The following is a 22753-nucleotide window of genomic DNA, read 5'->3' on the forward strand; positions in this document are numbered from 1 at the left end:
TACTTAAACCTAACTAAAACATCACACACATACATGCCCGAGGCAGGAGTCGTACCTGCGACCGCAGCAGTTGCGCGGTTCCGGACTGAAGCGCCTAGAACCACTCGGCCACCGTCACCAATAAGGATGGTCTACACTCCACTAATACCTGGTGTGCTGGTTACCGCTACCATGGTTTGTGAATGTAGACACAGCGGAAAGTAAAACCTCGGCAAAGACCGTGGTGGTCGTTCCTAGTTGTTGACGAGTCCATTCGCAAAGCACTATCCGGTTTTGGAAATCGGCGCCATTAAGTCCTTGATGCAGTGCCACGCGATATGGATGATACGACGGTGGAGACTGTGACAATACTACCTACAGACATACCGGTATCGCGGTGTGATTGCCGGCTACTGCCGCTAGTACAGATATTTCATTAGCTTCTCCTGTAACACGTTTGCTTCGCTTCCCCTTGCCGTCCAGTACGCTGCCATCAGACATGAAGGCGTTCACAAACTTCTAGAAGAACGAACCACAGCGAGCTCTTTGTGGAAAACGCTCTGCATACAAGGCAACAGCAACATCAACATTTGTCATACATTCTCCGTAAATCAAGATCATTTCAGTTTTTTTCTTCTGTGGCTGCAACATTCATCGTCCACTTGCACGTCTGTTCTCCAAATGGTAGATAGGTGTGCAGGCAACAAATACTGCTGTAATGTTGTAATGTTTAGAGTCGCTGTCTGTTCTACGTCTACACGATACGTGATAACCGGTCGCAATGTGCTGCTTGTTATGATACGTCGTAGCTCACTACACGGCCACGGTGGCACGTCGAGTAATCGCCTGTTTGACGTGTCGGAGTAATACAACGATGAGAATGGAGTTTCCAATTACAAGTTATAAAATCCTGCCCCGTACTTCCCTCGCAGCATGAAGGTGGGATCCCACGTGCCATTGTATATTTGTGGGGCACTGAGCAGCACGTTGTAAATTACGTTTGTGTATCCATTTCTATTCCTCCGATTACAGCGCCACCTGTGGTGAAACGAAGAAAATGCGTCAGACACAATGTATTAAGATTTGGCCGTAGAATCGTAATCTGCTGTAAAAAACAGGGTGTTCTTTGAAGATTTCGAAGTTTCCCCCTGCCACCCACGCACGAGATGGGGTGGGTTATTGTTTATGTCCCTCTCCGAGATAAACAAATTAAAATAACAGCTTTTTTGATCCGATGTGTAGTGAGATATTTCAATGTCTTCAGTTAAAATGAACGCAAGTGCTACAAAACTTTCGCGTCAGAGACAAATGGGAGGAGTGACTTCTTTCCCTGATGATTGTGGTGAAACAATGGGCGATATTGTATTTAAGTGTCAAAATAGCACTCATTGCTTCTTTGACGAGACTACGTTTCCAGTTCTCCTACATATTCCTTATGGATGTAGGCTGTTTATTTAGAGCTTTTATTTAAAGTTGAACTCTGCTAAGAAGTTCATGGTCAACACTTTTTATGTGTTTTATTTACTTATATATTAATTTTGCATTTACGCCTGCCAGCTTGTTTTCATTAATATGTTTCCTTTTCCCATCGAGATTATGAAATTCTCAACAAATGCCTTTACTACTGCAGTGATTTTTTTTTTCAGTACTATTACTTTTTCGTCAGCATTTAAAATTACATCTCGTGCATAGCATAAGGCAAATTCAACCATTAGTATGTCCGTTCTTGTTGCTGTTAAAGATGTTCTCTTGTCCCAATAAAAATAATTCATACTGCCAATAACTTTTCTGCCCGCCTCCGTAGCGGAATGTTTAACCTGCATAACTGCCATGCGGAGGACCAGGGTTCGATACCCCGTTCAGCCAGGGATCTTTCCTTGGGGGGAGGGCTGCTGCAGCGTGCACTCAGCAACAAGAGGCCAAGCGGGGAGCTACACAACGTGCTGAAAAGTAACGGTTTCAAGGTCAAGGAACCCCACGACGTCTGGGACAGTGGTGTGCTGACCATACGCCCATCCTTTACCTGAGGACGGCTTGGCGATCGGTCGGACCCGGCTGGCCCACCTGTGGCCAGAGCACGGAACATTACTTACTTTATTTCACTGCTTTCTTGCTTTGTTGTATTTTATGTTTTACTAATGTATTGACCAATACACTTTTTCTACCTGTCTCATAACTGTTCCGTCACTGATACGTACATCAACGGTGTCCTTGGAAGGACAACATCAATGAATTAATGGAGCAGTGTACGCATGGAGTAGACCCTGAAAAGTGAGGCTTGCTGAAGATAACAGAAATACAGCAAAATGTTGTTATTAGTTGATCTTTGGAATAATTATACCTTTTCTAATAATAATAATAAGAATTAAACGAAACTCAGTGAAATAGCTTCTACAACAACTGATATCTTGTTATTATTTGATCTCTGCAACAATTATTCCCTTCTTAATATTAATAAAATAATAATAATAATTTCCCGCACGAAACTAGGTGAAATAGCTTCTACAACAATTGATATGACATTTAATGATCTTTATTGAAGTCTTGATTTGAAAATTTTGAGTTTTACCGTTTGGACCAGTGCTGCAGTGTTGACGTTTTCTTCGTTAAACTGTGCTGAAATCGCAAGTTGGGAAATTTCGCTAGATATTATCCTCACATATTATATTTCTGCGCTGGTCACTATTCTTTACTGGTTTAACGACTATAAACTAACGTATATATTTTATTTCCTAGTGAATATGTCAGATCGCTGTACGTTTGCCTACGTAAGTTGTCAATTCACAGCAATGTTCATGTTATTTAAGCAGTGAAGTTATTGGTTGCAATGTCATCAGACGACAGACAAGTAACAATATCAGTTGACCGGCGCTGACATTTATTACATTATTTTATTGATTTCGTTAGGACAAATGATTCGAAAACCGGATTGAATAGAACACTGTGACGACATAATTATTGTAGCTGTCAGCGTGGAAGGCCATTTGCGGGCGGCTCTGGATCACCGTCATGCGCGGTCGTCAGAAACTAAATGGCTGTCCACAAACCGCACATCACTTCAACCCACCACCGCGATTCGTAATGCGGACAGCGGATCCGCTTCCCTGATGAGGCTTTCAGAAGGCAGCGCGTGCGCGATCACGATAGGGCGTTTGCATCAGCAAATAACGACCCGCACACGTGTGCGGAAGCCGCTGTGGAAACCAAGGGCCAATGATGTAGCTCACCACAATTTGAAAGAAGTGATTTGGTGTAGAAATATACTGCCTGAAGCCGCTGTGGAAACCAAGGGCCAATGATGTAGCTCACCACAATTTGAAAGAAGTGATTTGGTGTAGAAATATACTGCCTGATAATTAAAAGGATGCGCTAATAAGGAAACTTCATGGGGTGAGAGTGATCACGAACTGGAGTCAAATTTACATACAACTTGGCAGAGTTTGACCACTTACAAGTATGACCAGTATGAAGAGGCAGACGCTCTGGCTGGATGTACGCACTGTTTGGGTTCCTGAGGCAAGCTGACCAGTACCATTGTCATAGCGTCTTACCACCGAGACAGAGTTTACGTCTGCGTTGCTTCCACACATCTATTAGTGACAGATCTGCTGGAAATGGACACCCTGAGAGGTGACACATTAGGAAGCTGGATGTCCGTGACATACATTTGCCAGTCAAAGGTTCTTCGGTCACTACCAGCCGTCACGTAAAGGCGCATCCGGTGCCCCACCACACCATAATGAGAGGAGAAATCAAGCTTTTATTTATTTGTTATTCTTTATTTATTTACTAAGTCAACAGTTTTCTGACTGGTATCATGCGGCCGGCCGCGAATTCCTCTCCTGTGCCAACCTCTTCATCTCAGAGTAGCACTTGCAACCTACGTCCTCAACTATTTTCTAGATGTATTCCAGTCTCTCTCTGCCTCTACAGTTCTTAGGCTTTGCATCTCTCTGTGGTACCATGGAAGGCTTTCCCTGATGTCTTAACACGTGTCCTATCATCCTGTCCCCTCCCCTTGTCAGGGTTTTCCACATGTTTCTTTCCTCTCCGATCTTACACATAACCTCGTCATTCCTTGCCTTATCAGTCCTCCTGATTTTCAACATTCGTCTGTAGCACCACATCTCTAATACTTCAAATCCCTTCAGTTCCGGCTTTCCCACAGTCATCCTCGTCATTCCATGCCTTATCAGTCCTCCTGATTTTCAACATTCGTCTGTAGCACTACATCTCTGATACTTCGAATCTCTTCAGTTCCGGCTTTCCCACAAACCATGTGTCGCTATCATATAGTGCTGTGCTCGAAAAGTACATTCTCAGAAATTTCTTCCTCAAATTAAGGCCTATCTTTGATACTATTACACTTCTCTTGGCAACAAATGCCATTTCTCCACTTCTAGTATGCTTCTGAAGTCCTCCTCGCTCCTTCTGTCGAAATTCCAGGCTTCACATTCGCGGAACAATTGCAGATGCAGAAGTTTTTGGTAGTGGAAATCTAGGCATGGGATAGCAGTTGTTGCTAGTCTCTGACCAGGATGTTACAGGCAGTCCATTACCTTTCCTTAGACAGAAAACGCGGATATGAAGAGGTTACAAAGTGCTTGGTGTGCAATGTGGTGACTATCCCCAGTGATGGTCAGACGTTGTCGACAGTACCCTCGATGACGTCTTTGCTTGCCCTCACGTTCTCGAACAGTTCTCCATTTGGCTACTGTCAAGTCCAAACTCTTCAAATGATACTGCACGATTTGAGCAGCCGGTCATATGCTGGACCACAATAAGACAGCTTTCGACATCTGTTACAGATTTTCGTAACGCTATCTCACGCGACTACGCGGTATTTTCTTGTCGTTCACAGTGATGACTCAACATATGTCGTCACTTATATACCATGTCAAGTCCGACAACAACGCGAAACACAAGCAGCACTAATGCACACTACTCGCTGTTCTACTTCTCACAGATAATTGCAGCTCGTATCATTTACACACACACACGTCAATGGTGTGTACAAGTACGAAGTTGCACTGACTGCCGAATATGATTTCTGCTGGCACATGTCCGGAAGACCATACATTCATATAATTGATTCACCTCGTTGGGCCATGAAAGCATCATCTTCATTGCAGATGCCCAGTTATGTTCGACCTCCAGCGAGAATCTCGAAGTAGCAAGCAAGGAGAACATGAATGGGGGACAGATGGTGCTCGGTGGGAATTTGGGTTGGCCGGGAAGCGTGCCTACATAGTCGGTGCAGATGTGATAAAAATTGCGTCCGGATGGCACAGTGGTTAACGCCTTTGCTTAATAAACAGGAGGTTTTAGGTTTTAGTCTTGGTCTGGCACTCATTTTCACTGGTCTCCCCTGATTTCACATAAAGCCCAAAGTAGACATAAAGTCCTGGTGCAACTGACATCAATAATTTCTTCCCCTACCTTTCCTTCCACTCCTTCCACCTTCAATTTACATAAAAGTTCTTATTCTAAATATAATACAATTCAGAGATAAATTACACAGTGTATTCTTGGCATCGTCCCAACCCTAGGCAGTCTCGAGAACGATTAGTTGCAATGGCTGTTTGGCAATAGTTACATCAGTCATTTGAAGAAATTTTAACAGCGCTTTTCCTTGAGTTATGAGAGCTCTCTTCCTCTTAGATGTGCATCATTCTTTAGGAGGAGATTGTCTCTCACTGGTCATTTGAGCGATGTCCTTTCAGGACACGGGACCTGATTGTACATTTAGATCTATCAGAGGTGTCTTTCATTCTATCAGTTTGTGAATTATTCTTCCAAATTTCATTTCACTCTGGCCTATCTTTCAACACTTTTCAGAATATATGGATCTTGATTGGTATCAAGTGTAATCAGTCATCTTCTGATTTAGAAGTGACTCGATGTCAGTGCTTCCTGCTCTAATATCATTTATAGTACTAATTGAACCAATTAGAAATGTTATTCGATCTGGTACATTATCAGTACGACTATCAGCAAATATAATTGCCGGACAACCATCCTGGTCAGTTTATGGGCTGCTGAGAGAGAATTTTATTTCCAATTGGAGCGTCGTTAGTAGTTCCTCAAATGTGTTCAAATGTGTGTGAATTGCTAAGGGACCAAATTGCTGAGGTCATCGGGCCCTAGACTTACACAATACTTAAGCTAGAGTCTGACGGAGCCAAGTCTGAAGAATAAGCCGGAAACCATAGTATTTCACACCTGAACGCCTTGATCGCTTACCTGGCCCGTTTTGATGTGTGTGATGGACCTTTATCATGGAGCAATGTGACTGTGTTGCCTTTTCCCATATTCCGATAGTTTTTCACGTAATGTTCGATTTAAATCGATCATTTGCTGTTGGTAGCGATCAGTGTTAACAGAGTCACTAGGTTTTAGCAACTCATAACATGTGACACCCTTCTCTTCCCACCAAACACAGAACATTGTCTTCTTTCCAAAGCGATTTGGGTTTCCAGTGGATGTCAATGGTTTGCCTGGATTCATCCATCATTTACGACGCTCCAGATTCCCAAAATATATCTACTATTCGATGCAGAAACGACTTTTCTTTGTCCCTGGCGAGCAGAATTTCACAAGTGATCTCTCGATTTTCATCCTGTCTTTCAGTCGGGTCATGCGGAACCCATTTTCCAACTTTCTGTGGCTTTATCATAGCTTTCAACGTAAAAGAAACAGCTTTCTGCATCACATTCAATTGTTTAATGATTTCTTGTTAAGTTTGTGTGTCTGCATCAATTCCTAAGGGACTGAACTGCTAAGGTCGTCAGTTCCTAGACTTACACACTACTTAAACTAACATAAACTAACTTACGCTAAGAACAACACGCACACACATGCCCGAGGGAGGACTCGAACCACCGACGGGAGGGGTCGCCCAGTCAGTGACGTGGCATTAACGACCGCGCGGCCACTCCGCACGGCGAGGGGTTCTTCGTCACCTGCTGATTCACGGTAGATAATTTTCAGGCAACGTCCCGTTGTCCCATACGCTCCAACAAGCAGCTGGGATTAACTTCTTTGAACGTAAGTTCTTAAATTAAATTCGAAAGAGTGGGTTTCCTCAGTATTACAGCCTCACACTGAGACTAGTCCAACAGATGCTGTTGCACGTGGGATGTCAACGTACAGATGTGCAGCGTTCCGTGTTACTGTCATATGTGACTTAGTGGCTCTGTGAAGCGCTTAACATTTGGACTAAAGCACGAAACCTCTGGCATATCCCATGCAGACACAGTAAATGCATACTATAAAACTTTGGCAGTTACTGGTCTTGCGAGATTAACGTGCTTTCTGGAAAACATTGCACATAGTGGCATCGATAATATGCGTGGCAGAACTACCTAATGGCAAATTTACAGTCCATTGTTACAGTCAGGAAGACTGCTCCGCATACTCTAGGTCCTGAATGAAACCATTTCTGGATAATATCGTATGCTACCTCACAAACTCAAAAATTGCACGCCACATCATATTCTTACGTGAGCTCCTTAAGTGGCCTGGAGGATACGTCCACAATGCGGAGTTGACGCCATTAAAGCCGCGTCCAGTCTTCTGAGACAACTGTCGTCCAAGCTTAGTGACTACTGATTTATGAAGCGAAAATCTTTCACAAACTAGGAACTACGTTGCGCTGTTAGGTAGTGGATTATGGATTTCGATGTGAAGACAACAAGTTGAAAAAGCATGTACCCATTGCAGTATTGTCATGAATGTTCACAGCTGGATTTTATTGTTTTCATTTCAACCAGATTTATGTGAAAGATGTAGGTTCAATGATCCATTCTTTACCAAGGCCGGAAAGCTCTCACAGAAGTATTATTGTTCTACGAGGCTTACCCAGAAACTAATGCTTCGCATTTTCTTCTTCAACAATTCTTTATTGAACATAATGAGAATTAGATACACGAAAGAATGGTGTTTTATCTACACATACAATTTTTGCACGTGATCTCTATCCCGTTCTATGGCTTCCTCCTGCGCTAAACAAGGGCTTGTGTGCTTTGTCTGCACCAATCCGTGTCCTGATGGCGGATCCAGTGCTTCACTGTGTGAATCACCTCTTCATCGCCCCCAAAATGTGTTCCACAAATGGAATCCTTTAATGATCCAAACAAGTGGAAGTGAGAGGGGCTAGGTCAAGTGTGTCAGTTGTGACAGCCGTGTATATCTACCCGTCCGCTGCAAATCGTGGAACTCCGCCGAACCGCCTTCTCATGACCTCACCCTCCGTGTCCAGCGACTAACTGTACTTCTGTCGACAGCAGGTGCTCTAGACTTTGCACAAGCGTATGTGAGTATTCTTCATAGTTTCTTTCTCTGCAATGAGAAATTCAGTGACGGCACTTTGCTTGTAACGTACACTACCTGTAGACGCCACTTTGAAACTGCCCTGCAGCTATGCTACCTGCCGGAAGTGACGGAATCCTGGCGCGCTCATTCAGGAGGTTTCAAATGATACATAAGTAACGTTTCGCATTCGTAGTATTGTTTCAAGTGAGAAAAAAATGCGGTGTTTTATTTTCTGGGAAACCCTCGTGCAAAAATAGCTCTTGACCTTGAGATAGCAGCAACAAATATGAACAAAGACAAGGTTGATACGGGATTCCACAGATATGCTGCCAGAAGAAGGCTGCCAAATATTTGGTGTTCTGACACCTAAACGAAGTTTTATGCACCGAATATAGAGCTGAGGATATCTCTTCCATTTTTGAGAAGACAAAGAGACCAATCTGTCACCCTGAGATTCTTTGCAATATTAGGAGCTTGGAGGGAAGGATAGTGGAATAGTTCGGTAAGAACGACGAAACACTACTTAAAAATGGTCTTGGGAAAAATCATTGGTATTGGAGGAAGCATTAAGTAATTACTGGTGGATATACATGCCGACCTAAACTGTCGACGCACACTAAAGGTAGGTTTTGTAATGTTGGCGCCAGTGCATTTCATTACATCTTCCGAAAATAGCCCTGGTGTGATGTTTAGGTATTTAACAGGTTACACAGCAGACGTAAATGCTGCAGGCCCAACGAAAGCTGGTATAGGAGAAAGATTTGCAACATATCAAGGCAATCGGCAGTGTCTTTTGTTGCATTCAGAAAAAGGTCTTCTTGGCGATGTGACGAGCTCTCCTGACCTGACGGCACCAGTGTCACAGAAAATCCTTAATTGCTTCGTCGAGGGTTCTCACAGGAAAGTAACAGCTTTCTGAGTCGGGACCTGTAATATCTTCAGTAATTATCACACTAAATGAAACTACAAGGATCCTTCATTCTTTAGTTTCCATTTAAAAGTCACGTATCCCCATCAATCAGTATCTAATCCCATGATACTTCTTACGACTGACTGCCCTTCCCTTTATTTCCTTCAGTATTTGAACATTCAAAGTGTATTTTACCATTGTTACCTTAATCTTTAGCAACAGACGATTCAGCTTATATTGCTATAATGTCACTGTTTGGTTTCACGACAGGTGGCAAAGTTGTCTTTCAACCAGAACTGCGGCCGTGACAGAAAATCTGCTGGGACTAGGATCAGGTAACTAAGAATTCAAAGAAACAATGTTCTCTCAGCAGCAGACAGTGCGCTCTGTTTAAACTGTTTGGCAGATCAAAACTGTTTGTCGGACCTGGCTCAAACCTGCCCATCGAGGACAAGTGCTCTACCGACAGTTATCTCCATAGCCCACCGTCACAGCATTTCATCCGTTATTACCTATCTCCTACTTTCCAATACGAACAGAAATTTACCTCCATTCTTTGCGGGACTAGAACTGCTGGAAGAAAGAATATTCCGTCTAGTTTGGAAGGTGAAATTGTGAAGGTGGCTCTTGAATGTAGCTGTCAGAAAAACAACGGTATGTAAAATTTTAAGAGACAATGTTCTGTTCTCTGTCGAGCACTCGGTTCTAATGCGCCAGGAAGCTTCCAAACAAAAACGAAAAAGAAAGAAAAACAATAATCTGAGTTATGGGAGGCATATATAAAGAAACGATACAAATAAGAAAAGGAGTGAGGCATGGCTCTAATACACCCCCTACGCCGTTCAGTATTCACACTGACGATACAACTCGCAGATGTAACGTTAACATGGAGACCGGGGTGCAGTTAAGCAATTCGCTAAGTAAAAACTCACTTCTGTATGCTGATGACCATACATCGATTTTCCAAGAGAAGAGGATTTGCGAGAACGGTATTATGAACTGAATAAGCTATATACAAAATATAATATGAAAACATCTTCTGGAAAGTCTTCAGGGTGACAATTATTGAACTCCATGAATGAAAAAGGTAAACTAGTTACAAACTACGGCATGCACACACTTTATTCAACATATAAACGTCACTAAAAATATCCGGATCTAGGTTATGAACTGTTCGATACGTCTGTCATCATTGCGGATGATGTTGCGCACAAGAATAGCGAAATTCGGCGTGAGCGGCTGAAGTGTCGGAACATCGATGCTGTCGATGACTCGTTAAAGGCTGTTTCAGCTCAGAAATGGTTTTGGGGTTATTGCTGTACACCTTGCCTTTAATATAGCCCAAGAAAAAGGAGTCACATGTGTTAGGATCTGGAGAATACGGCGGCCAATCGAGGCCCTTTCCAGTGGCCTCTGTGTACCGCAGAGCTACAATGCGGTCCCAGAGTTCACCTCCAGGACATCACTCTCCTGTTTCGATGAACCACATCTTATCGATATCAGGGTCATTTTGGATAATGGGGATGAAGTCATCCTCCAAAACCTTCACGTACCGTTCGGTAGTCACCATGTCATCAAGGAATATCGTCCGATTATTCGTGACTGGACGTTGCACACCACACAGTCACCCATTGAGGGTTAAGAGACTTCTCGATCGCGAAATGTGGATTCTCAGACACCCAGATGTGCCAATTTTTCTTATAGAAGAACCCATGAAAGTAGGCTTCGTAGCTAAACCAAATCATGCATCTTGCTCCAAGGCCAGTCGTGCAGTTTGAACGGCGTAACGCAAACCGTTCAGACGTTATGGCTACCTTATGTCGTATGGTTCACTAATTGTCATTCTGTAAGTTATGGCATTTTGTGGAAAATGTCAAGTGAGAACGAAGATGGTAGTCTTGGAAAAACACTAGAAGTTAAGTGTCTTCGATGTGAACTATCGTCTGAATATGAAGAAGATACGCGGATCAATTTGAAGACATGTGGAAATATCTGTGGAACTACTACCAAAACTTAAAATCATAACATAAAGAGTGGTACAAGAGTGAAATTTTGCAAAAGTGTCGGAATACGATCCTTATTATATGGAAGTGTATAATGGGTATTCAATGAGACAAGAAAAACAAATACAAAGAGCACAGATAAGATTGCGTAGAGCAGTGAAGAGATGCATATGTACAGATAGAATACGAAATGAAAGTATTCGAAAGGAATTGAGAATTTGGGGTGTGAAAGCAAAACTGGATGAAAACAAAAATAAAATAAGTACAGAAAAAGTAAAAACTGAATTGAAAATTTGTAGTGTGAGAGAAAAACTGGATGAAAACAAAAATAAAATGAGTACAGATAAAATTCAAATTGAAGATATTCGATAGGAGTTGAAAATCTGGACTGTGACAGAAAAATTTGATGAAAAAAAAAATTAGAAAATGAAATTAACATCTACAAAGAATGGATCGAGAGAGACTACCACATCAGTTAAGGAACATTAAACCAAAATGGATAAGAGAATCTGGCAGACCGAGAAAAAAATGGGAACCGTAACAGGTCACAAATGGCTAATGCGGAAAATGCAGAAGGGAAGAGAGAAGAAGACATATATTGGAGGGGTGTTCTGATACTTGCTGCAGTTGAATGTGGCAGGATTTAATACTCACGTCGATGACGATGCCGGAGAGCGGGAGTATCTTGCAGACGCCGTTGGCGAGGCAGCGGAAGATCTCGCGGTTGCCGCGGTAGAACTGCGCCTGGTAGAGCGCGTCGCCCTCCAGCTGGTAGAGGCAGAGCACGAGCGCGCTGCCGCCGCTCGCCGCCACCGCCGGCTCCACCAGCACGCTGATGTCGCTCAGGCACTGCCCGCCTGCAACAGCACGCCGGGGCCTCCTCACTGTCTAGTGTGGACTCCTCCAGCGGTACCCCGTGGGGCACGAGCGTCAGCTCTCACGCAGCCATACATTACCCGGCAGCAAGACCCACTGTACACGTTCGCCGCATCAGCGGGGCACTGGGCCACACAAGCCCGACGGCGCTGGCGCTCGGCCAACGATATTACGAGCGTCACTCAAAAAGAAATGCACACTATTTTTTTTAAATCCATCTTTTATTCTACATGTTTGAAAGTTTTACAGTGTTTTACGCAATTTTGGAACCAGCGCCTGTATACCTTCACGGTAAAATTCTGGACCAACCTGGTGGAGCCATTGTTTGGTAGCGTGCACAAGGGAGTCATCATCTTCAAACCTTGTTCCACGAAGAGAGTCTTCCATTTTCCCAAAGAGATGATAGTCACATGGAGCCAGGTCAGGACTATAAGGTGGGTGTTTCAGTGTAGTCCATCCGAGTTTTGCTATCGCTTCCATGGTATTTTGACTGACATGTGGCCGTGTATTGTCGTGCAACCGCAAAACATCCTGCTTTTGCCGATGTGGTCGAACACGACTCAGTCGAGCTTGAAGTTTCTTCAGTGTCGTCACATATGCATCTGAATTTACGGTGGTTCCACTCCGCATTATGTCCACAAGCAAGAGTCCTTCGGAATCGAAAAACACAGTAGCCATAACTTTTCCGGCAGAAGGTGTGGTTTTGAATTTTTTTTTTTTTTGGGTGAATTTGCATGATGTCACTCCATTGATTGCCTCTTCGTCTCTGGTGAAAAATGATTCAGCCATGTTTCATCACCTGCCACAATTCTTCCAAGAAATTCATCTCCACCATTATCGTACTGTTCCAGACGTTCGCTGCATACCGTTTTTCTTGTTTCTTTGTGAGCCACTGTCAACATCCTGGGAACCCACCTGGCGCAAACCTTTTTTAACGCCAACACTTTCAGTATTCTGCAAACACTTCCTACCCCTATCCCAATGTAGAACGACAATTCGTTCACTGTGATGCGTCTGTCAGCAATTACCAATTCGTTAACTCTCTGCACATTGTTTGGAGTGTGTGCAGTACGAGGCCTGCCGCTGCGAGGACGATCCTCGATATTGCCGTGCCCGCTTTCATCACGTAACCTGCTTGCCCACTGACTAACTGTGCTGCGATCGACAGCAGCGTCTGCATACACCGTTTTCAACATCTGTCTCGTTTTCACAGCACAGGAATTCTATGACAGCACGTTGCTTCTGACGTACGTCAAGTGTAGCAGATATCTTGAAGACATGCTGTGACGGCGCCACTCACGGGAACAAGTTGAACTAAGTTAGAAAACAAGCGGGAAAGATGTATCTACACACTGTAAAACTTCCACACATGCAGAATGAAAACTGTATTGTTACAAAAATAGTGTGCATTTCTTTTGGAGTGGCTCTCGTATGATTCCGCAGGCTACGAACTAGCTCACCTTTCCTTGTGGGCACTCAAGCAAGAACAGACAGGTCTACCAGGTGTAGAAGTACAAAAGCGGAATTTGATTGCTATAATTACACGTACTTTGTTTGAAACTGAAAACAAAATATTATTCAAAATAATCTCCATTGCTATTTATATATTTCACCCACCTCTCTGCAGGCTATAAATGCCACGCCAAAAAACAGTTCCTCTTTTGAAGCGAACTAGTCAGAGCCATTTCCGTGCATTTTCATACGAACTGAAACGTTGTTCAGCGAGAGATTGTCCCAGTGATGCAAACAGAGATAACCGGTCGGAGCCAAGTCTGGAGAATAAGCCGCAAGTTATAGTATTTCACACTGGAACGCCTCGATCGCTTACCTGGCCCGTTTTGCTGTGTGTGATGGGGCGTTATCATGGAGCAATACGACTGTGTAACCCTTTTCCATATTCCGATCGTTTGTCACGTAATGCTCGATTTAAATCGATCATTTGCTGTTGGCAACGATCAGTGTTAACAGAGTCACTAGGTTTTAGCAGCTCATAACAGGTGACACCCTTCTGATCCCACCAAATACAGAGCACTGCATTTTTCCAAAGCTGTTTGGTCTTTCAGTGGCTGTCAGTGGTTTGCCTCGATTCATCCATGATTTACGACGCTTAGGATTCTCAAAATATATCCACTATTCGATGCAGAAACGACTGGCGAACAGCATTTCACAACTGATCTTTCGATTTTCTTCCTGTCTTTCATTCTGGTCATGCGGAACGTATTTTCCTACTTTCTGTACCTTTACCATAGCTTTCAACTTAAAAGAAACGGCTTTCTGCATCACATTCCATTGTTCCGTGCTTTCCTGTTACGTTTTTGTGTCTGCGTCAATTCCTAAGGGACCAAACTGCTGAGGTCATCAGTCCCTAGACTGTCACACTATTTAAACTAACTAAAACTAAACTATGTTAAGAACAACACACACACCCATACTTGAGCAGTAATACTTGTATATTACAACGTGACTTCCGTCTTCTGAATTGGTGAGAAATCTGAATATTTGCATTTGCATTGTGAAACTGTTTAACATGTTTTTACAGTACTACTTGACTCAAATGTGTCGTATTTAACTTTTACATAATTGACGAAATAAAATAAGAATAAAAAAGTTAAGTGGAGGAGTGACAGTTAGCAAATTATGTTTTACATGTTTACATGTCCAATACGACATCTGAAGTGCGTAGTTACGTAAGGTATAAACGAAGTTGCTTACCAAATGGCTATAGGTATATCCTGGGGTTGCGTGGCAGCGTGGCAGGGATGGGAGACGGGGATGAGAGGGGAAGAAAGGGGGGAGGGAGGGAGGGAGAGAGAGAGAGAGAGAGAGAGAGAGAGAGCGAGTGAGAGAGGGAAGGAGGGAGGGAGGGGGAGATATAATGGGTTGTGTGGAGTGAGATAGTAGGACGTATTTAGTTTTGAGCCTGCGATAAGAAAATTATGTTCATAGTTCCTTGTGAGACTGTTGTATTGATAGACATTAAATGCTGAACAGAGAAAGTAATCTGTTGTATTCACTACACGTTTATTCATTCAACATGTCAGTGGTTTGGAAAAATCTGTTGTCTGTGTATTTGAGGTGTCTCTGTTGTACCGACTTTCGTGCCTGAAGTTTGCCTATGACAAACTGTGAAATCTTGGAAGATGTTTGGAATGCTGCGTTTGCTGTCACCAAATTTTTTGGAAGTTTGTGGTAAGCTCCTATGGAACGAAACTGCTGAGATCATCGGTCCCTAGGCTTACACACTGCCTAATTTAACTTAAACTAACTTACGCTAACGACAACACACACACCCATGCCCGAGGGAGGACACGAACCTCCGTCGTGGGGAGCCGCGCGAACCGTGGCAAGGCGCCTAAGACCACGCGGCTGCTCTGCGCGTCTTGCTGTAACAAACCCGTCTTGCCGCTGCAGATATAACGACAACCTGGTGGTCATGCAGACGTGATAAGTCACCAGATTCTATTTCTTTAATTTCTCTTGTTTTGTCTCGTTAATCACTCATAAGGTATAGTTTAACGCGTTAAACCGAACAAATGTGTTTATGCGATTCTTAGACGAGAAACTGAACCAAAGATAACTTCGATTATGCCTATACAGTCCTTGGAACTTGAGTTGTTGTTCTGAAACGCGTCGTTCAGTAATCTGAAAGTTTGGGACTAATGTTGCAATAGTGTTTATTAATAATCTCTATCCCATGTTTACAGTGCTATGAGTGCTTCCTACTGGTGACGCCTATTTCAAATGTGTTCCACACGTTTGTTTCAAATGTGTGTCAGTGTTATGTACTAACCTTCCAGTAAATTCGTTGGGATAAATAAATCAGAAAAAGTAAACATCATATACGCTGAGAGGCCAAAACTCATGCAGTTGCATTGAATGTGATGTCCGTCGTCTACAACTGATCCATATGAGGTGCGTTTGTCTCCCTCTGAAGATTCATTCTTGCCACTGCTGTCCTCAGGAACGGTAACTCCAGTACAATTTTCGATAAACTGTACTATGACCGGGTGATTGTCATGCGGCGTTGTGTTGCCAAATTTCAAAGATGGTGACCCTTTAGGCAAGTCAGCTTTCACTCATTGTTAATTACGTAGTCCCTGCTGAGGCCCTGCTGCCATCTCAGCTATGTAGAGAACGAGTATTGTAGATATGACAGTGAATGACAGAGTTGGTTTCCCACTAGCATCAACAGTTGCGGCACTTGATTTTTCCTTTGTCGGCGAGGCCTGTGCGCCAAAAATAAAAAGAAAGCATCAACAGGCTCTTCCAGGAAAGCGTGAGCATTTTCCTTGTGAGTGCAGGCGGTAGCATCTCGCCATAAAGTCAGTCCACGAGAGCGGCCCAATCTTCAGCAGAACAATGGCCAGCGGCTTGCACCCAGGAGGCATATTGTCCACGACAGTTGTGCCACCGACAGACGGGCGCCGAGCTTTATGATTCGCTCTTGGAACGAGCGCAGTGTCCGCCGCAGGTGTGGAATGCACAAGCTTTTCTCTCATGAAAATGTGAAGGTAACCAAAAAGGGGGAGCAAATGGGAGGACTGCTATTACTCTCTTAAGGTAGCCAAATGCCTCGTCACCAGACAAAACACATTAGCAAACACAAGGAGCAACTGGCGGTATTAACTACGACACTTTTAAGTTAAATATATGGTTGCGTATCGCTTCTGGCGGACTGGCCACAGTAATCATGAAAATGTGACGGGAACCAAGAAGGGGGAGCAACTGGGAGGAGTAACTATTACACTCTTAAGGAGCAAGAACCAGTCTTTATTCCTTTCTTCCTTCTGTATTTTGTTCCGTTTTGTTATTTAAGTTATGTTTATTTCCATCTATATGCATTGAGGTGTTACGCTCTGTAAACCTTCGTTCCGGAGGTATGGCGTGGTATAAGACACCCAGTATCTGTATCTCTTGTATGTTTATCCCTTGGAATAAAGACGGCTTTAAATAGCCAAATGCCTCGTCGTCAGCCTAAACACATTAGCAAACAAGAGGAGCCACTGAAGGGAGTAACTACGACTATCGTAAGGAAGACATAAAGTTGCGTATCGCTTCTGGCGGAGTGGTATAGTTAGCATGCCAATGTGAAGGTGGCCAAAAAGGGGCAGCAACTGGGAGGAGTAACTATGACACTCTTAAGGTAGCCAAATGCCTCGTCGTCAGCCTAAACACATCAGCAAACACGAGGAAGCCACTGGAGGGAGTAACTACGACTCTCTTAGCAGGTGAGAGCATACACTTTGGCGACAAACATTCTCATTGGAGGAATACTGCTATGCCGTGTCTAGGCAGGAGTTATGACGCGATGTTATAAGTACGCCACTGGCACGATTTGCGCCGGCAGGATTTGGGCATTAGGCGTGACGATTTTTGGCGGCTCCACGTGGATTTGATGTCGAGGAGGGAAGAGAAGAAAGATTTTCGTGGCATTCGGGCGATGTCCACCGTAGTGGATGGTCTGGATAGTTCAGCTGACGTAAGCTGTAGTTCGGCAAATTGGTGGAGTACTGTCACAAAGGATAGTTTTCGTTATTTCGGTGTGCCAGCCATGATTCTCAACACATCTCAGTGCGAGGATACACCCGCCATACCCATTGCAGTTGCGCACTCACGGCTAATCTCCACATCACCCGTTGGGCAGTTCATTGGCGCATATATTAGAAATGTTTGTCTGAGGACTTAGTCTTCACTACAGCGAGTCCATCTGACCTACTGCACTGTACTTCAAGCTAACCTATGTCGTGTTAAAATTCACCTGGCGGTTCACAATCTCAGTCAGTACCTCACATACAGGCAGAAGGCATTGCTGATACGAGTATTACCTTGAGAGAGACATCGTTTGAGCTTGCCCTGCTTCCCCTTTAATAGCTTTCCCAGCCATCAACATCATCTATCTGATCTATCTGTCACTTTCTTTTTTTTTATTTTTTTTTTTTATTCGATCTGTATGCTCTGGTGATGTATGTGCTGGATTTGTAATTAAACGTCCCACCCGATAGCTGAGTGTTCAGCGTGACGGATTGCTGTCCTACGGGCCCAGGTTCTGGCTGGTTCAAATGGCTCTGAGCACTATGGGACTTAACATCTATGGTCATCAGTCCCCTAGAACTTAGAACTACTTAAACCTAACTAACCGAAGGACGTCACACAACACGCAGCCATCACGAGGCAGAGAAAATCCCTAACCCCGCCGGGAATCGAACCCGGGAACCCGGGCGTGGGAAGCGAGAACGCTACCGCACGGGCCCAGGTTCTATTCCCAGCTGGGTTGGAGATTTTCTTCGCTCAGGGTCTGGTTGTATTCATCATCATTTCATCCTCATCCGGCGCTGAGGTCGCCCAATGTGGCGTCGAATGGAATAAGACCTGCACCAAAGCGGCCGGACCTGCCCCACAAGGGGACTCCCGGCCAATGACGCCGAACGCTCAAAGTTTGCTTTTCTTTTTTTTTTAAATAAAACGAGTCTGAGAAGACAATATTTGATTTCAGTATCCTACTTATCTAGACCATTAGAATTATAATAAATTTTTGTGAATAAGTGCAGGAAACCTTACAAATGACGCTCACCAGGTTCTTACCAGTAGACGCTAATGATCTGCTGTCATATAGGTAGCGTTTGGTTTTTAATATATCAGCAAGTCTATCTGATCTGCAGCCCCGTATTTCAGCCAACCTATGTCGTACTGATGTTCAGCTAGCAGTTCACAGTCTCATCAGTACCTCACACATAGGTGGAAAGCGTTATTGCTATTAGCTTGAGGGAGGCGTTGACCGCCAGCCATCAACGTCATCTGTCACTGTCACCATGTATTTTGTTTCGCGTTTTTTTTTTTTTTTTTTTTTTAGTACCTTATTCATCCTGACCATCTGAATTGTAATAAAAGTTTTGTGAGCTGAGGGTACGTAACAATGGTAGTAAACCTTACATATTCACTACATGCCTGTCTCTAATCGTCTTCTCATATATCATGTCTACAGGTCTACGGTTTCACCATACGCCATATCTAGCCGCAACTTCCTGGCATCTTACGTGGCACATCTTCAGATGGGACAGTCCTTTCTGTAACTTTTCGGCATTCAGTTTATAAGGTCACTGGACAAATTTTTGTCACCCCTTTAAAACAAAGTCGTTGTTGATAGCTGTAGATGATGCAGAACGTTACAGCCACAGATACGACCAACCAGCACAGGCGTAAATCAAGGTAGTAATAGTGAAGTGGTTTGTATGTGCATGTCGGTGATATGGAATCCGCGGATGTAAGATAGTCGACTCAGAGAAGTGACTAAATGTCAGAAAGCAACTACCATATTTGGCTTCACCCATGATCACAATGTAAATGAAGTTGTCTGATCTGATGGTATATACAATCCTAACCAACAGGGAACGGAGAACAATGTCACGATTGTTCAATTGCAAAACGATATGTGCCGGACGTAAACCACTGCTCACAGTGAATGCAGGTTCATCCGAAACAGTCTGTGAATGAACTCTGCAAAGGGAACTGCATGGAATGTACGTTACGTGTTGACTACATTACAGAAAATCTTCTGATTATAGAAACGAGAAATAAATTCATCAAGACTTGACGTGGAGTATTTTAATATATGGTAGATGTGCTTCGGACTGCAGTACGTATAGCCGGCCGGAGTGGCCGTGCGGTTCTAGGCGCTACAGTCTGGAACCGAGCGACCGCTACGGTCGCAGGTTCGAATCCTGCCTCGGGCATGGATGTGTGTGATGTCCTTAGGTTAGTTAGGTTTAATTAGTTCTACGCGACTGATGACCTCAGAAGTTAAGTCGCATAGTGCTCAGAGCCATTTATTTGCAGTACCTGTATGATGTGGAGTCTTCCTAATTTTTCCGAAAAGAAACATCAGCGTAACTCTTGATACTGTCTTTTATACTACCTTGTGTTGCAGGAACAGGCTTCGTTTTGGTGCTGACCTTACACGTTGTACAACATTGCCTGAGCTATGAAAAAATGTTCCCATTTCTCACAAGTGGTCAAAACACAGTCCTATCACATTAACTCAGCTTATCCTGTTTCTAAACTGGTTGCAGAATGTGGTAGACACAGCGGTCTCCAACTTCTGCTCAGTTCCGACTTAAATTGGAACGGCCACAAGCGAAAAGCTGCAGGGATGGAGGGGCACAGATTGAGGAGGAGTTTCAAGATGCATACGGGCTATCTAAAACCACGTTGGAGTTTTACTGTAGCACGTAGGTTCTAAAAAAGGTGATTCGTTTCGAGAGGTGAGAGTGTCATGAATATGATTTACTAGTGGCTGTAATCATTACGCTTAAAAGACATCGCCATAGGATCCAACGCAGGTGTGTGGTTGAATGGAAAGACCCGATTCCAAATCGCAGGCAGCGTTTACTGCGTGAAACACTATCAGCGACTCTTTAGTGTGTCTGTAGAACCAAGAAAGCTTTTTACGCAGGGTGACGGTGACAAAGTCGCTGTTATCGTGCATTTAATAGCCCGGTCCTTACGTGTAATGTATGTTACCGGCGGTAGAATCCTTTGTGCTCAGCTTCAAATGTCGGTTCTCAATAGCGTTCCTCGAAAACAACATCGTCTTCCCTCCTGGGATTCCCATTTGAACTGCCTGGTGAGTGTAATCCGGCTACTTTACAAGAAAAATTACTCGCCATGCTAAGTGACTCTCATGATCAATTTAATGAATTAGCCTATCAATTTGATATCAGTGACGTGCTGGATGGCCGGTGTAGGTGATGGCTACGGCAGCACGGCTATGCTTCTCCAGTTGATGTTTTCTTCGTTTTGCCGATATCTTTTAATGATATTTCAATCGTCTGGCTATACAGGGAGAGCCAACCATCATAATAAAATCAGATGTGGTACCAAATTTATAAAGTGATACTTAGTATAAAACTTACATGTACAACTACTCTGTGCTTTTACCTTACGAGACGTCGTATGTGGCTCTACATTAGGTTGCCTTAAGAGTGCGAAAGTGAGGGGGCGTCCTGTGGCAGTGGTAGATTTTAGCTCTCCGTCATGAGCCACAAATGAGTTTAATATTCCAGTCATGTGATGCGGGACGTGACAGATAAGGAAAGATATTTAATTATTTCATAAAAGAAGACTTAGAGGGAATGTAACCCATGTCATAAGACGGTACGGAAGTTTCACAACGAGTAACGCTACTTTAGCGACGTGAAAACGCGTGTATTGTCAGAATTCTTCTAACGTAACTCGTTAACGGGAGAAATCTACACTTCGCGTGAGAAATTCGAGGTGCGTCATCAGCAACATCGCTGCCTCGGGTTAGGTAAAGTAGATTCTTTTTTTAAACTGGCAGGTATATGTGGAGGTGGGATTGTTCAGACCTGGCTTATACGTCCAAGGTGTAGCTGCTTGTTTCCCACTGCACCGCGGCTGCTTGCAAGGGCGGTCACGAGGAGTCGGTAACCGGAAGTACCGAATTAGCTCAACCTTTGAGATGCACAAGGATGCGCCTACGTGCCTGACCCTGGCCGCGGCAGCGACGGTTGGCGAAGCGATCAGTGTGCTGGGTGAGCGCGACAGAAGCGGACGTGTGTGTGTAACGTGAGATGAGATTCAAAATCGTGGACGTTTGCGCTGGACGTATTCATAACATCCGAAATCGTACTATTCCAAACGTCCCTGGATGCCCTACATGGCCTGGGACGGTGCACTCTGGAATACACGCACTTCCACGACGAGGTAAAATAGTCCCCCATTCGGTTCTCCGGGTAGGAACTACTCAGGGGGGCGTCGTTATCAGGAGAAAGAAAACTGGCGCCCTACAGATCGGAAAGTGGGATGTCAGATCCCTTAATCGGGCAGGTAGGTTAGAAAATTTAAGAAGGGGAATGAATAGGTTAGAGCTATATATAGTTCGGTGGCAGGAGGAGCCAGACTTCTGGTCAGGTGAATACAGGGTTATAAATACAAAATCAAATAGGAGTAATATAGGTGTAGGTTTAATAATGAACAAAAAATAAGAGCACGGGTAAGCTACTATGAACAACGTAGTGAACACATTATTGTAACCAAGATAGACATGAAGCCAACGCCTACCATAGTATGCCAACTACCACCGCAGATGATGAAGAGATTGGAGAAATGTATGATGCGATAAGAGAAATTATTCAGGTAGTTAATCGAGACGAAAATTTAATAGTCATGGTTGACTGGAATTCGATAGTAGGAGAAGGAAGAGAAGGAAAAGTAGTAGGAGAATATGGAATGAGGGTCGGAAACAAAGAAGAAGCCGCCTGGTACAGTTTTCCCCAGAACATAACTTAATCATAGCCACCACTTTGTTTAAGAATCATGAAAGAAGGCTGTATACAAGGAAGAGGCCTGGAGACACTGGAAGGTTTCAAATAGGTTATACAACGGTAAGACAGGTATTTAAGAATCAGGTTTTAAATTGTAAGACATTTCCAGGGGCTGACCACAATTTATTGGTTATGAACAGTACATTAAAACTGAAGAAACTAGAAAAAGGTGGGATTTTAACGACATGAGACCAGTTTAAACTGAAAGAACTAGACGTTATAGAGAGTTTCAGAGACAGTATTAGGGAAGGATTCACAAGAAAGCGGAAAAGAAGTACAGTAGAAACAGGATTGATAGCTTTGAGAGATGAAGTAGTGAAGGCAGCAGAGGA

The 22753-nt window shown here is 43.7% G+C and overlaps 1 protein-coding gene across 1 annotated transcript in view; it reads right to left on the reverse strand.

Moving 5' to 3' along the window:
• Positions 1-22753, reverse strand: part of LOC124802917 — a 369091-nt gene that overhangs the window by 241927 nt on the left and 104411 nt on the right. The window contains exon 2 of the mRNA XM_047263988.1: positions 11860-12062. Within this exon, the coding sequence (XP_047119944.1) occupies positions 11860-12062 (203 nt within the window). The remainder of the gene's footprint in view (positions 1-11859; positions 12063-22753) is intronic.

The sequence above is a fragment of the Schistocerca piceifrons genome, chromosome 6, assembly GCF_021461385.2.
Source record: "Schistocerca piceifrons isolate TAMUIC-IGC-003096 chromosome 6, iqSchPice1.1, whole genome shotgun sequence".
In the NCBI taxonomy this organism is placed as follows: Eukaryota; Metazoa; Arthropoda; class Insecta; order Orthoptera; family Acrididae; genus Schistocerca; species Schistocerca piceifrons.